Source organism: Ptychodera flava, chromosome 22, assembly GCF_041260155.1.
Source record: "Ptychodera flava strain L36383 chromosome 22, AS_Pfla_20210202, whole genome shotgun sequence".
Classification (NCBI taxonomy): domain Eukaryota; kingdom Metazoa; phylum Hemichordata; class Enteropneusta; family Ptychoderidae; genus Ptychodera; species Ptychodera flava.
This window is the reverse complement of record NC_091949.1, coordinates 1,120,821-1,136,076: the sequence shown is the minus strand read 5'-3', so window position 1 is coordinate 1,136,076 and position 15,256 is coordinate 1,120,821. Positions and strand designations below refer to the sequence as shown.

General features: G+C 37.5%; 1 protein-coding gene across 2 annotated transcripts in view; it reads left to right on the top strand.

Moving 5' to 3' along the window:
• The window catches only part of LOC139122441 (serine-rich adhesin for platelets-like), a 202,680-nt gene that overhangs the window by 135,909 nt on the left and 51,515 nt on the right, over positions 1-15,256 (top strand). For both annotated transcript variants that reach the window (XM_070687814.1, XM_070687815.1), the window contains one exon: positions 14,412-15,256. This exon is cut by the window's right edge and continues 1,243 nt beyond it. In XM_070687814.1, coding sequence (XP_070543915.1) covers positions 14,412-15,256 — 845 coding nt within the window. The remainder of the gene's footprint in view (positions 1-14,411) is intronic.

The following is a 15,256-nucleotide window of genomic DNA, read 5'->3' as shown; positions in this document are numbered from 1 at the left end:
CATAGACTCCCATGTATAAGGCAGTCCATAGACTCCCATGTATAAGGCAATCCATAGACTCCCATGTTTAAGGCAGTCCATAGACTCCCATGTATAAGGCAGTCCATAGACTCCCATGTATAAGGAAGTCCATAGACTCCCATGTATAAGGCAATCCATAGACTCCCATGTATAAGGCAGTCCATAGACTCCCATGTATAAGGCAGTCCATAGACTCCCATGTATAAGGCAGTCCATAGACTCCCATGTATAAGACAGTCCATAGACTCCCATGTATAAGGCAGTCGATAGACTCCCATGTATAGGCCAAGAAAAATAAAAATTTAGTTTCTCATCGTATTCATATTGCAAAAAGGATGCAGTGACACAGTTTTTTAGTCCCCACAGATAAAGTCCAGGGGGCTCATAGATTGGGTCATGTCAGTCCGTCAGTCCATCCATGTGAGTCCATCCGTTCACGCAGATATCTCAGACGCTTTCACAAAATGTCACATGACCTTTGACCTCAAATATACATATTGTCCATAACTCGTAACCACAAGTGCTAAACCTTTCATATATGGTATGATGGGACACCCTATGATGCCACGTATTGTACGTCATTAATTATGTGCATATCTAATTTTGAGCAAGCCAATAGAGCTAGAGGTCTGATTTTTGGTATATATGGATAACTTAGCAATACAATTTTTTTGACAAAATGTCATGTGACCTTGGTGACCTTTGACCTCAAATATACATATTTGTCCATAACTCAGTAATCACTAATGCTACAACCTTCATATTTGGTATGATGGGACACCTTATGACGCCACATATTGTTCCTCATTAATTATGTGCATATCTAATTTTGAGCGAGCCAATAGAGCCAGAGGTCTGATTTTTGGTATATAGGGATAACTTAGCAATACAATTTTTTTGACAAAATGTCATGTGACCTCGATGACCTTTGACCTCAAATATACATATATGGCCATAACTAAGTAACCCCGAGTGCTACACCCTTCATACTGGTATGATGGGAGACCTTATGACACCACATTCTGTACCTCATTAATTATGCACATATCTAATTCTGAGCCAGCCAATAGAGCTAGAGGTCTGATTTTTGGTATATAGGGATAACTTAGCAATACAATTTTTTTGACAAAATATCATGTGACCTCGATGACCTTTGACCTCAAATATACATATATGGCCATAACTAAGTAACCGCAAGTGCTACACCCTTCATATTTGGTATGATGGGAGACCTTATGACATCACATCCTGTACCTTATTAATTATGCACATATCTAATTCTGAGCCAGCCCAATAGAGCTGGAGGTCTGATTTTTGGTATATAGGGATAACTTAGCAATACAATTTTTTTGACAAAATGTCATGTGACCCCGATGACCTTTGACCTCAAATATACATATATGGCCATAACTGAGTAACTTTAAGTGCTACACCCTCCATATTTGGTATGATGGGAGACCTTATGACATCACATCCTGTACCTAATTAATTATGCACATATCTAATTCTGAGCCAGCCAATAGAGCTAGAGGTCTGATTTTAATCAAGTTAGGTAAGGATTTGAAAGGATACATCAGCAGTGGGAACCATTAAGGGTGACATGAAAGATATTTGCTAATTTGCATATTTAATGAACTTTCCTAATTAGGGATATATATCTAAATTAACTTGATTTTAGTCATTGAAACTTGCTATATACATCAAAGATACTGTGATATAACATTATTGAAAGTCAAAAGACATTTTTACTTCAGCCAATTCCTAATTTGCATATTAATGAATTTTCATACTTAGGGATATTCATCTGAATTGACTTGATCAAAATTGATGTAACTCGCTATGTACATTTCAGACACTGTAATACAATATTATTGAAAGTCATTAAGCATTTCTCTTCAGCCAATTCCTAATTGGCATGTTTAATGAACTTTCCTAATTAGAGATATATATCTGAATTGACTTGACCAAGTTGACAAAACTTGCTACATATATTGCAGATACCATGATACAACATTATTGACAATCATTAAGCATTTTTACTTAAGTCAATTCCTAATTTACATATTTAATGAACTTTGCTTATTAGGGATATATACTGGGATTTACTTGATCAAAGTTGGCAAAACATGACAACATTGATGATTATACCTGGTTAAAACAATATCGAAAGTCATTTCACATTTTCATGTCAGCTAATTTACAATTTGCATATCTAATGAGCTTTCACAGCTCGGCATATATGGCTTGAAAGACTTGGCCAACGGTAATTACACTTGCTATGTAAAATGGTGATACAATGACAGCAGTCAAAGAACTTTAATATTTTTATTTCAGCTAATTACATATCTGTATACTTCATGACCTTTGAGAATTAATCGGCGGTGATTATTGTTCATTATGTTGATCATAATACTTTCAATGAAGTTGCAAACATGTGGCAAAGGTTCAAATTTACACATAACTGTATGAAACACGTGAGCATTTTCAGTTCATATCTGGTTGGTATATAGGGATAACTTAGCAATACAATTTTTTTGACAAAATGTCACGTGACCTCAAATTACCTTTGACCTCAAATATAGCTATTTCTTCATAACTCAGTAATCACAAGGGCTACAACCCTTCATATTTGGTATGATGGGAGCCTAATGATGATGCACCTCATTAATTATGCATGTATCTAATTTGGGCCAGTCAATAGAGCTGGAAGTCTGATTTTTGGTATATAGGGATAACTATGAGAGACATTTGTTTTGACAAAATATTATGTGACCTGGCTGACCTTTGAACCCAAATATACATATATGGCCATAACTCAATAACCACAAGTGCTACACCCCAGTGTTCTCCCTTAATAAGGTAACAGGGGCGTGGCGCCCTCTTGTAAATTTCGAGCGCCCCCTTGCCAGAAATGAAAAAGATTTATTTTTCTTGAAAAATAAAACAATAAAATATACGGGAAAAAAAGTGATTCACAAGCAAAATGCAAGCGTGATCGTCGATCCTGTAGGATGCAAACGTAATTCTCATCGATCTTGCAAATCTCGCGAGTTTGTGATGTCATCCGAGATCATAAGCCCATGTGCAACTCATCGATGGCAGCCATATTTGCATGGCTCAGGCCGTAACGCCTCGTTTGCCACGTCCCGCCATAGGGACCGTGCATTAGGTAACCGACTTAGCTGAGTAAACATGCCAAGGAGCTTGAGCCGAACCAAGGACAGCAGAGTACACTGAAGTTGTGTATTCCTTCCCAAAGCAAAACTACCTATTTTTAGGCTCGGCCGGAGGATGAGAACACGCGAGTGCTATGGTGATAATTTTGTCATCGATGAATAAATGTAGCCTATGTCTGTCGCTATGTTTTCGTTTTCAAAAAATGTAATCTTCATTGAAATCAGTGAACTGGAATAAAAGTTGTTGAACACTGTCTCAGATTTCTTTTCCTTTGAGTTTTTAGCTCATGTTTGGTTTTATACATAATACCAAAAAGAGCTTATATGGTGAGTCTAAGTGGTGTCTATGTCTGTATATTTGTGGGTATGTGCGGATGTATGTCCGTCACACACAAAGGCTCCCATACCGCCAAAGCTACCGTCTCAGTATTTGGTGTACAGGTAGATGTAGGGGTTGAGATGTGAATTTGTTCAAATGAACACATCAGTGTCAAAAATGTGCAAATGAGGTAAGAAAAAGCGAAATTCTGAAACAGGCTTGAAACAGGCTTACTCCACTGACTTGAGTCATTTCCTGTCATTGTCATTGAACTGTTACATATTAACAGACCTGCTCAAACCATATGCAGTAGAGGGGAGGAAGACCGTCTGTGGTCAAACTAAGGAGGGCTAGCTGCCTTTCTGCTATGCATGTTGCTAAAGTTGACCTCCAGTACCTAAAGTTTCAGACCTAATTACTTTTGTCATTCTTGTTTTTCTGTTTAAGTATTTCTTGTTGTTTTTCTGGTTGTACTGTGCAGAAATCATCGCCATAACATCAACGTAGAATTTTCCTGCACTGAACAGATAGAAACAACATTTATTGTTGATCTTTGGTACCCATACTGGTATGTACCAATTCTGATCAAATTTGAGCGACACCGTATAATTGCGGTATTTTTTATATGAAAAAAATCTGAAAAAAATACTCCCCAAGTTCCACCAAATACACCATTTTAATCTCTGTTTTCAAAGGCTTAAGCGGTCGCTTGTGGTGCTTTGCACCACGTCTTCGCCCTCTTGTAAAAACATTCTGGGGAGAACACTGCACCCTTCACATTTGGTATGATGGGAGACCGTATGGTGCCATATCCTGTACCTTATTAATTATGCACATATCTAATTCTGGGCAAGCCAATAGAGCTAGAGGTCTGATTTTTGGTATATAGGGATAACTATGGGATACAATTTTTTTTACAAAATGTCACAGGACTTTGATGACCTTTGAGCTCAATTTCACAAATACTACTGTAGCCTTTCATCTTTTTTGCATATTTATTTATCTATTGCACCTGTGTAGACAGAAAGATGGTAAACATTTTGCAGAATTATTAATCGTCTCAGAGTTGGCCAATATACACAAGAAGATATAAACCTACTTCAGCAAAAGGCTGATGAATTTTCTGGTCAAGAAGATCAATGTGAAAATGCAATTCACTTGTATACTACAAATTTAAATGTTGAAAAACATAATGAAGCAATTTTCACTTGAGTGCTGACAGAGAAATTACGGTGGCTCTCCTGCATTCCAATTCAGTAAATGGCGCTTACTCACTTTACTAGTCGCCTAATAATAAACCGCCACATACTCCATCAGGATAGATTGGTGTTAATGTATGCAACTTATTTTTATATTAATGCGCCAAATCATGCCGTTTATACAATTAAATGTATCTAACACAAATCTTGTGTATCCCGTATCCCAACCCCATGCCTCCAAGTCAATTATTGCTTACCAACAACCAACTACTTCAACTGGCCTCACATTTGAGGAGCTTCAGTGTCCTTGACGCTATTTTTCAGGGATGGGACAGGTTGGAAATTAGGCGTGAGAGACAAAGGCATCCTATCGCTGCATGTGGATGCAGCCATACCATTACATTTACAGGATACTTATTCACTGTGTTGTTCAAGTTCCATATCGTACCTACAGTGTTGCTGCCAGGATGCACCCTTGCTACAATGTCCCCGGAACGGACCCCGTTATCCTCATTCTTGTGTTCTGTGCATGCGGGTCACCTGGGGTGCACTTGTGTGTCGACTGTGTTTTGCATAATTATTTCCAGACTCACACTTTAAATACATACTTTCGGAGCTTGCTATTTAGAGTAAAACGTTGCACTTGATATCACAATATGCTTGACCATCTGAGCTCTGATTGGCAGCAGATATGGCATACTGCGGCAATTGCCTGAAATTCAAGCATATAACAACGCGGTCCTGTAGCTTGAATTTTGTTCAGAGAAACTAATTTATTATGAAATAATACAAAATTTGATTGATAACAGACGCATGTTGTCCCCAAAATGTGCAAAATGTCCCAAAAATAAACTGTAGTTGGGACACAGTGTCCCCTGACTTAACGATGCGACTCAGGTTCAAAGGTCAATTTTAGCAATTTTTTTTTTATTTCAAATTTCGAACCACTGACACGTGGTCTTTCTTTTGGGAAAGGTGTTGGGTCACATCGTACCGGGAAATTCCTGAAATATTACTAAAATGGCAAACTATCAGCTACACCGCGTGCCATTATTTCCCTTTTTGTCTTAACGGTCGCGATTACCGACCACGATATCTTTGATAAACACGCATAGATTATGTATAGCCTTTGCGGTATAGTGTGCATGCGCTAGCTTCAACGTTCCGGTATGCTCAGCGTTTTGAACTCCGCATGATCACAGTCCCTCCACAAAAGGGACTGTGGCAGGGAGGGACTGTGGCATGATGTATCGGTACGGCAAACACGTCGTCGAGCAGACCAAAGCCGGCGCTCGCGCTCCATTCCGTCGAAAAAGCAAGCGAGGTCCACAAAAGCGGACCTGAAAAAGACGGCAACATGCGCAAAGGTCGATTTCAATGTAAAACAGTCCGACTTTGGCTCATACTCCCTGCAATAACGATCAAGAATGCAGTGAAGAGTCAGATTTGGCCGAGGACGCAGACGATAACGGAGACAACTATGAAAGTATTTGACACGCTGCTTTTCGAACATATTAGGCTATGTTGATTGCATACCCGAGTCCAAAAATTAGCCTGAGCGAGATGAAACTTCTGTTAGTTGCGATAATTTTATCACTCTTGCTGTACATGCTTGGTGTTAGTATCGTGTTCTTTTAATTTTGTATTTTTAAACTCGAGTTTTCTATCGTGCAGTCTTTTCGTGTCTGCTGACAAACCTTGAACAACACCGTACCCGACAACGAGTGACATTTATGTCAAGGAGTTTCCCAAGCCAGTGCAGGAGTTCATACACTCATAATGTAGATTCACAAGAGCAAGTTCACCGATCTGCTAATTTTTCGGAACGAAATGCAAATATTTTTTTATTTCATGCCTTTTCTTTCTTTAAATATAACCCAAAAATTAAATTACGTCAAACGTGAATTGCGAGGGTTCACAAATGATTATTGTGTACGTGTTGTCTAAACTTATCAATAGCCTTGTTCACAGGTTTGTTACTAAATATAGCTGTACGCGCGCGACATCGGACACGCAGCTTGAAATGCGGACAAATTTTATCAATGTTGCATGCGTGGCTGTCTTTGCAGCTTGTACTCTGAGTCGTAAATATGTTTGTTAGTATTCACTGTTACACTAGCAGTCGCCCACTGAGATGTATTTTCGTCGTTCTTGCATGCGTAATTTTCAAAAGCGTAATCTAAAAATGCGGACAAATATTTATTTTTGCATATTAATGACAGAACAGTGACGTAAACTGTGAACGGCCCTATTACCCGCAGACTCCACAGCTGCTAGCTGGACCTCAACACTGAACGTAAAACAAACCCGGCTCAACTTCTAGAAGTGCCGAAACTAGCAATTTTTGCTATATGAGGTCAGTCATCGAAAGTTTGACTAAAAGTAAAATCTCCGAAATAATTATGTGTGCTCTGATATTGCGCAAGTCGAGTGACTCCACTGTAGACTGTCGACACTCTGTCTCTCGGAACACGCTGTCGATGACAGCCTGCACTGTTTTACGCTGCGGCGTGATTATTATTAGTTTGATAAAATCGGTACAAGAACACATAGAAATAAAGTTTGAAAAAATAACACGAGTCAATCTCTCCCGTCGTAACGAAGGGCGACAAGTTTGCAGTGCGGTGCAAAAGCTAAGAAAATACGACAGACATTTTATGTTGTCAAGAGTTACATGTGTTCGCCTCATCTTGAGGTAGGAAAACTAGCAAGTGACATCCGTTCGCACAGCGTCGGCGATAACATGAACTCGACAATCACTTTTCACAAAGAACATGCATAAATTGCCGATCGCGAGACAGGAAGTAGACAACTTGAGTCAAGAACAAGTGAATGCCCGACGCGATCGCGCGACGACAGCACACAGGTCTCGATCTGATAGACTTTTTTACACAAGTTTCGACGTCTTCGTCTTGACTGTGAACACTGGTAACCAGATTGTAACCGTTGAGTTAACAGTATACAGTTAATATGCTAGTTAAACGTTCCAAAAATGGATTAAATCGCTAAGTACCCCTCTGTGTTTGTTGTGTAAATACCACCCACTGCTGGCACTAAGCATTTGCCAGTTCAGTGTATAATTTCTTTCTATTTTCACACGATCTGCAATCCTAAACATATTCAAAATTCCCAAAACTGACTCTAAATACTTCAACTTATTCCTGGTATAAGAAAATTCGCAGAAAATAGTGCGCGAGTCGGACTTCTTGGTCACAATGTGTGACGCATAGGTCGTTTACACAAATCGTCGATTTTCTCAGTTCCGTTTTTGGCAGTGCGTACATTATTCAAATAAGTATAAGTCGGCGGCGCCTGGACCGACTAGCCTGATTTTTCACCTGTTGACAGTGAATGAATATATCTGAAAGACCGTGTCTCAGATTTCCGATAAAGGGCCTGGAAGTGAAGATATCCTGACAAACGTGAACAAAGGCCGATAATTTATGCAAAAAACGTCAAGTTGACACTTTGAAGGTGCATTGTGCGAAAACAAAAGCGAATTTCAAAAATCCGGGACACGGTTTTTTGCCCAGTATACCCAGCCGTCGATTGCCGTAAACAGATCACCAAGGCCGATTGGAGATTTGTACTTACACTTTTTTGAGTAAAAAAACTAAAAAACACGTGTTTTTTAATAAAACAGCCGTATGCGCACTGTTTTTGAAAAACTAACAAATTTTCTGAACTCTTCGGTGACCGAGCAGATAAAAAAAGTACCACATGTCGGGTGTGTGACCACGTCTTCTTTGTGAAAATGAGGATTGAAAATAAGTGACAATGAAACTGAGTCGCTACCTTAAAGTTCCTGGCTGCAACACTGGTACTGACTGTCATACAAAAGATAACAGAAGCAAATCAAGTGCTGTTGTGTGGATTTTGCTGATCATGGTTGATTTTTACCTCCTCACTTTTATATACTGAGGAGCTATTAGAATTGAAAACCAGTATGGCGGCGTCAACTTTTACTTCCTTCTGTCAAGATTTGGCCAATTAACTTCCGTCTGGCGGCATCAACTTTTACTTCCTTCTGTCAAGCTTTGGCCAATTAATTTCCGTCTGTGTGTTCATGTGTCATGTGATAAACTGGTGCATAATGGGACCAATTAACTGGCTGTCAACTTGAATGTGTTTTTGGTACATAGGGATAACTATTGGATCAAAGTTTTTCGACAAAATGTCACATGACCAGCCACTTCCTGTACCTCATTAATTATGGAAATACCTAATTATTGGCTTAATAATAGAGCTTAGAGGTCTGATTTTTGGTTTATAGGGATAACTTTGGGATACATTTGTTTGACCAAATATCACGTGACCTTGATCACCTTTGACCCCAAATATACATATATGTCCATAACACAGTAACTACAAGTGCTACACCCTTCATATTTGGTATGATTGGAGACCTTATGACGCCACATACTGTACCTCATAACTATGTGCATATCTAATTATGAGCAAGCCAATAGAGCTGGATGTCTGATTTTTGGTATATAGGGATAACTATAGGATAGAAATTTTTTGACCAAATGTCATGTGGCCTCGATGACCTTTTACCTAAAATATACGTTTATGTCAATAAATAAGTAACCACAAGTGCTATGTTCTTTATATTTAGTAGGATGGGAGACCTTATGACAACACACGCTTTACCTCATTAATTATGCACATATCTAATTCTGAGCAAGCGAATAGAGCTAGAGGTCTGATTTGTGGCATATAGGGATTAATTTGCAATACAATTTTTTTTTTCCAAAATGTCATGTGACCTCGATGACCTTTGACCTTGATTATACATATATATGCATAACTCAGTAACCACAAGTTCTATACCCTCCAATTTTGATAGGATATTAGACCTTTAGATGTCACATCTTGTACCTCCTTTATAACGCGCATATGTATTTCTTGGCTGGCAATACAGCTAGAGCTCTGATCTTTTTTTTTTTTCCCAATTTAGAACCATAACTTAGACATGCCTAATGTGTTTTCAAATTGGGAACAATGGCATAGACCTATTGTGCCCATAGATCTCAACATACACACTCCAGTGATACTTCTTAATGACCACATTTCCCTGCTCCATCAAGACTAATACTCCTTTTACAAGTGGGGACTATGTCATTGTCAATGACTTGTACCTGGTTATAACAATATCGAAAGTCATTTTGCATTTCCATGTCAGCTAATTTGTAATTTGCATATCTAATAAGCTTTTACAGTTTGGCATTTATAGCTTGAAAGACTTGACCATGGGATGTGCTATATTAAGTGGTGATACAATGACAGTACTCAAAGAAATTAATTATTTTTATTTCAGCTAATTACATATTTGAATACTTAATGACCTTTAGAATTGATCTGTGGTGAATATTGTTCATTATGTTGATCATAACACTTTCAATTAAGTTGCAAACATGTGGCAAAGGTTCAAATTTGCACATAAATGCAATATATAATGAAACACGTGAGCATTTTCAGTTCATATCTGCTTAACTTTGGAGTTTAGATAGCTTTAAAAAGTCTAGGGTCGGTAGGTAAAAAATAGGGTAGGTCGAGTTATCAGAACAGCACATTTTTTAACCTAATGGCGAACTTGGGATCACCAAATAGTTCAAAATATGTCTGAATAAAAAGAAACATGCCTTTTTGCAGCACCTTTTGAACAAAGTAAAAACAAAAAATAGGGAATTTCAAACTAAATCTAAATTGGCAAAAATTACTTATAAAAACAAAGTTAACAGAAGAAGAAATTAAGTAATGGAAATACCAGACAAGCTTGGCAAGGTTTGAATAATATGATAGGGAGAAAGCAGAAACATCATTGCATGTCTGTAGATCAAGTCAAGTTGGTCAATGATCTTAACCAGTTTTATTAGGGATTTTAGTCACGTGACATTTGTGTTGAACGTACGCGTTTGATGCAGGTCTAGTCCGAACTTTCGTGTTAATTCTTAAAAAGACCAAATAATCAGAGAAAATGAAACTGTAGTGTTGAAGATTATTATTTTAACTTCATTTTGGGAAATTTTCACTTTTGTACTACGTACGATAAATGGCAAAGCAGCACGACTACAAACTCACGCGTACCGGCGATTTTGGCGTCCATTATGAGCGTTGTGCCGTGAACTTGAATGTCCCGCGAAGGAGATCGAACATATACCTCTTTGATAGGCTCTCCGCATGACTTATTCTGATCGCATCACTATTTTTTTGGGTTGGTACAAAAGTAGAGATCATGGGCTTCATTTTGAGGGGGCAAACGTTAAAATCGGCCGAGTAAAACTCAACCTGTGATCAAACTTTGTGTTTCGTTTGTGTTTTTTTGAAAGAAAATCTTGATTTCCTTAAACGTTCGGCCCCAAAATTACTTTTATGATAAATATTAATTGTAATTCTGCAATAATTACGAGTCTGACGATGCGAAAAATGATGCTTAAGGCCCTTTTTAGCGAGTATGGTTTCACCCCAACTTTACATCTGGGCACTCCCAGGAATCACATACAAGTACGAATAAGCGCTTCGGCGCATGTTTTGTGTCAGGATGTCTAAGCTGAGTTCCGACGTTCATGATTTTGCAGCTAGATTTGTCTGATTTCTTATCTAACGCAAGGATCTAGAGAAATATACTTTACCCTTTCAAACGTTATCTTGTTCGAAGTAGTTTGACTTCCGGTGATATTTTTCGATAGACACTGAGAAGTTGTCAAGCCAGCACTGCACTGCAGTGTAGGAATACGCACAAGCACCACACTTTGCCGATTCTGTACTGAAATTTTAGTTTCTATCTTTAGTTCCCGAGAAGGGGACTATTTTGGTTCTCTCTGAAGAACAAGGCCATAGATTATTAATTTGTTCTTTCCTCATTGATGGTGTCCCGGACTTTGAAAAAGTTGTATTTATACTGGTTTGTATTTCGGACCGCTGACTTCGACATGTTCGAGGGTCTATGTTATTTCCGGGCAGCTTAACTTTGCATCCAGTTTAATGCAGTTGTTCATTCTGTAAATGCGTGTTGCTGTTTTACACGGCATTGACAAAGGGTTGAGAACGAAGTTTTTTTGACTTTTTGGAAAAGTTCTGTTTTAAACTTAAAATCTACATTAATCAGACATATTTCATAATCATTTAATAAAAGTTGTAATCACACAAAATAATTTTAAAAAAAATTCGAAGTTCAAATTAAAGAAAAATCTAAAAAAATATTTTGTTAAATTTAAATCAAGTTCTAAAATGTCACAGGTATCATTTGATTGTTTACAGGTATTGTTGTTTATTTGTTTACCTTGTAAATATAAATCTAAATAACTTTTTTCATATATGCAAAGTAAATATGATGGAATGTTATTATCATATTTCTGTTGATGTTCACAATACATAATGCATACAGCGATCAATGTCACAGGTATCATTTGATTTTTTACAGGTATTGTTTTAGGTATTGTTTTATTGTTTACCTTGTAAACAGCATTCTAAATAACCTTTTTCATTTATAAAAATTAAAAACCATTGAACATTTCGTCAGCAATATCCACAAAAATTTCATCAATTTTCAATAAGAAATGTTTGAGTTATTGCAAAAAGCACAAGAAATTGCAATTCTAGTTTCCTCAAACAATGTTCAAAATGGGGTCACCTGGTGGTTATGATAACTACAGGTGTCTACCATGGCATAATTTCTAAATAGGAGGAAGTTTTTTTCAAATTCAACAGGACATATCTCTGCATGTACTGAACCGATTTTCATCAAACAAAATGCAATCAATTGGTCTCGAAGAGAGCTTTCTTTTGATATATAATTTATTATTATTGTAGCTGTCTATCAATTTCATGTAAAATCCCTAGTTTTATCCCATTTTGATCAAAATATCTTTACCAGAAAGTGCGATCAGGTCTGTAACACTCTCAGCAAATCATGTTTTGAAGTTGAGGGGTTGTTTTCACAGACCAAACATGCATAAAGCCCCAGGGCCAGATGGAAAAGGGGAGAATGTTCAAATGATGTGCCAAACAGCTTAATCCTGTAATTACTCACAGTTATTCAATACTTTGTTCAATTTGAATCACATACTAGGTTATGGAAAACCTCTATCATTATCCCTGTCCCCAAAAAGAAAGGAGCTAAAGCACTGAGTGATTTTCACCCTGTTGCCCTAACATTGATCATAGCAAAATGTTCAGAACAACTTGTATGTGACCCATTAATTGCATCTGTCACCAATCATTAGATCCAGTTCAGTTTGCTGGCAGGGCAGTTAGGGGAGTTGAGGATGCAACTGACTCTTTTTTAATCTAATAACAAGTCATCCACAAATGCAAGTTCATATATACAGGTTCTTTCCATGGATTTTTCATTAGCATTCAATGCTCTTCAACCACATCTGTTGTTACTGTGTTTTTTAAACGTGAATATCAATCATTACATTCATTGTAGGTACTATGAATGAATCAGTTTTTACATGACTGACTACAGTGTATCAGTGTAGAGGGCATTTTAATTATATACTGTGCACCCCAAGTATATCCAGTATACCCCATTATACCCCAGTATAATGTTCTTCATTTATACCAATAAAATGACATGCAAGAATTCGATCTTAACATTTATAAAATTTGCAGATGACGTGGCTCTTGTCGGTTGATTGAAAGACAAGAATACTCTGTCTCAATATTTTGTTTAGATTTATCGACTACTTCATTCAAACAAGGTTTTCTCAAATTCAGTGTTTGAAAAACAAAGGAATTGGTGTGTGATAACAGATGGGAAAGGAAAACACCTAAAGCAATTGTTATTGATGAGGAGGAGGTTGAGATTGTGAGTTTGTTCAAATATCTTGGCATGGGCATTGACAACAAGCTCTGTTTCCAGGAAAACACAGAATCACAGCAAAGACTAGTTCTGCAAAGGAGGCTTAAAATCTTCAACATCAGCCAATGTATATTTCAAGTCTAATAGAAAGGGTGATAAGCTTAAACATCATAAGATGGTATGGAGGTCTGACCATAATGAATAAAATTAAATTTAGTAGTGTAATCAACACGGCAAGCAAAGTTACAGGAACACAGCAAGTTGCCCTGTTGGTTTTATGCAACAATGCCATGAAAAGAAAAATATGTTCAATTAGTAATGATGTCACATATCCATTTATACATGTTTCCAAAAGCTTCCATTTGGGCGTAGATATCAAGTGCCAAGAGCTAGGAGAAATTTTGACAAACACACTTTCACACTATCAGCAATATGTATTTTTTAAATGCTACAGAATAAGTTGAACTTATTTTGGAAGTTTTTAGCCACTTTTTTTTATACCAACTTGCTGTTGTGCTGTTGATCAGCAGCTCTGTTGTGCTGTTGATCAGCAGTTCTGTTGTGCTGTTGATCAGCAGTTCTGTTGTGCTGTTGATCAGCAGTGTCCTTGTAATCTGTCTATTGTCTGACGTTTTAGCATTTTTATTGCGTGTATTTTACAGCCAGTGATAGACAGATGATTTTCCATTATATGGACAAGAAAGTATTCTAATTCTAATTCTAATTACATGTTTTTGTGTAGGTTTTGTAAACAAACCAGTGTGGGGCCAAAGATGTTACTAGTCCATATAAGCCACATGCATCAGTGCTAATGATACTATTTTTGTTCCATATTAATTGTTATCATCATTTAGCCTATTGCTTATCATAATGTATTGTAATTGCAGATTCAGGGAAGTTCAAAGATGAGAGGAAGTATTTGAACAACAGCCAAAACCTAAAACTAACTGACACAAAAGTAGAAACAACTGGTGATATTTCAATGGCTACGGTCCAGAGTCTTATAACACCGGCCTCAACAATCTTTACTGATGCAAAGTCTGTTACATGTGTATCAAATACAGTTAGTCCATCATGCAAAGAAGCGAGAAAATCAAGGTCACAGCCAAGAATATTCAACAAGTCAAGAGAGAGCTTTGATAGCACATCATTATCATCATCTGCAAGTAGTAGTTCTGTTGACAAGGTTAAACTACGTCCATCCAGAAGCAAGTCCAGAGATAGATTTCTGAGTTTGATTCGGCAGCAAAGCAGTACATCCAACAGTTCAAATGAATCAGTGAGGATTAATGACCTTGAAGATTTAAACACAATAGACAGAAAGAAACCCTTCCAAGGTGTACCTATACCACCTGATAATCGCTTCGGAAAGCAAGTGTACACCTGTCCTAAGTCTCCAAAGATATTGAAATCACCTAAGATGAAGAGGAGTGGAAGCTTAAAGTGTGGGAAAGAAAGTTTAAGAGCTGACATCATACGATATGAAATATCAGATAATGGTAGCAGTAGTCATAATAGTATGGTGTATAATCCTTACCATGATGCACAAGTCAAAGATCAGATAGTGGTACCTAATGGGATAGCAGAGGAAGGAAGCCAAAAAAATGGTCAGATATTTAGGGATCGAGCATTTGGACAGCAGTGCCATAGTAGTCAGCAAAAATTACCATTAGGGCAAAAGTCACGTTTTGATCAGTGTGTACATTTTACTTCAAATTGGGATGAGTTGCAA